The sequence below is a fragment of the Megalobrama amblycephala genome, linkage group LG15, assembly GCF_018812025.1.
Source record: "Megalobrama amblycephala isolate DHTTF-2021 linkage group LG15, ASM1881202v1, whole genome shotgun sequence".
In the NCBI taxonomy this organism is placed as follows: domain Eukaryota; kingdom Metazoa; phylum Chordata; class Actinopteri; order Cypriniformes; family Xenocyprididae; genus Megalobrama; species Megalobrama amblycephala.
Window position 1 is genome coordinate 2,578,579 of NC_063058.1, and position 1,190 is coordinate 2,579,768.

General features: G+C 40.3%; 1 protein-coding gene across 1 annotated transcript; it reads right to left on the reverse strand.

Moving 5' to 3' along the window:
* Positions 1 to 258: 258 nt before the first annotated feature.
* On the reverse strand, positions 259 to 822 carry LOC125247357 (histone H4). The gene has a single exon (XM_048158610.1). The coding sequence runs from the start codon at positions 784 to 786 to the stop codon at positions 475 to 477; it is 312 nt and encodes a 103-aa protein (XP_048014567.1). The 5' UTR covers positions 787 to 822; the 3' UTR covers positions 259 to 474.
* Positions 823 to 1,190: the final 368 nt, after the last annotated feature.

A 1,190-nucleotide genomic window follows, 5' to 3' on the forward strand; every position in this document is an offset into this window, starting at 1 on the left:
AACGTCCATACTCAAACTTCCAAACCTCTCTGTAGATTTTTCGGAGAATATTTAACAGAAATGGTTCATGCATTATTTCCAGCATTATATTTAGCATATAGCACAGTCATCTGTAAATACGGTTATTTTTATTTCATTTTCTTCCCATTGGTGAAAACATGTACTCGCACGATGATACACTTACAACACTTTTGAAACCTGTATGAATTCATTCAGTCGTGTTTGACAATCACTAACCTTTCATCATGAAAACACTGCTTGTTTTGAAACTCTTTATTTTATAAAAACCACAATAGGAACAGCACTACTTATCAAGACCTGGAAATTACTCAAATCCCATACTTTTCCAGACTGCGTAGTCGAGGTATGGCTACTAAAATAATAGCCAACATAATTTAAAACATACTCTTTTTTTATGAAAACGTGGGTGGCTCTTAAAAGAGCCGTTGGGTCCATTCAGTACAACGAAGAAGTTTAACCTCCGAAGCCGTACAGAGTGCGCCCCTGTCGCTTCAGCGCGTACACAACATCCATGGCGGTCACGGTCTTTCTCTTGGCGTGCTCGGTGTAGGTGACGGCATCGCGGATGACGTTCTCCAGAAACACCTTCAACACTCCGCGGGTCTCCTCGTAGATCAGACCGGAGATGCGCTTGACACCGCCACGGCGAGCGAGACGACGGATGGCGGGTTTGGTGATTCCCTGGATGTTATCGCGCAGAACTTTACGGTGACGCTTGGCGCCTCCTTTTCCGAGTCCTTTACCGCCTTTGCCTCTTCCAGACATGGTTGCTACTAACAAGGTTTTTTTTTTTTTTTGGAGCTGAACGTCTTAATGCCAGCAGGGCGAACAAGAAGACCTTTTACAGTCGTCTACAGGACCTTGTTGAAACACATGAAGGCGGAGCTATATGTAGGCAACGTTGTATGACGCGCATCGCCAGCAGACTGAAGGTTGCTTTCAAAGAAGCAATGGGCGTTTATCTAATATATTATAATAATATAATATCTCCAAAGAGTGAGTGGATGAACAAAAAAAAATAAATGCAAATAATGTTGACATAAGAAAAAATGCATTTTACAAAATGGCTGCTGCAAGGTATTCAAATCTCATATTGTCAGCCATGGTATATACTCACTAAATTAAGTAGTTTTATTATTATTATTATTATTATTATTATTATTATTATT

What these genes read in the sequence shown, in the direction of transcription:
- LOC125247357 (XM_048158610.1), bottom strand. Translation starts at nt 786, where the DNA reads ATGTCTGGAAGAGGCAAAGGCGGTAAAGGACTCGGAAAAGGAGGCGCC.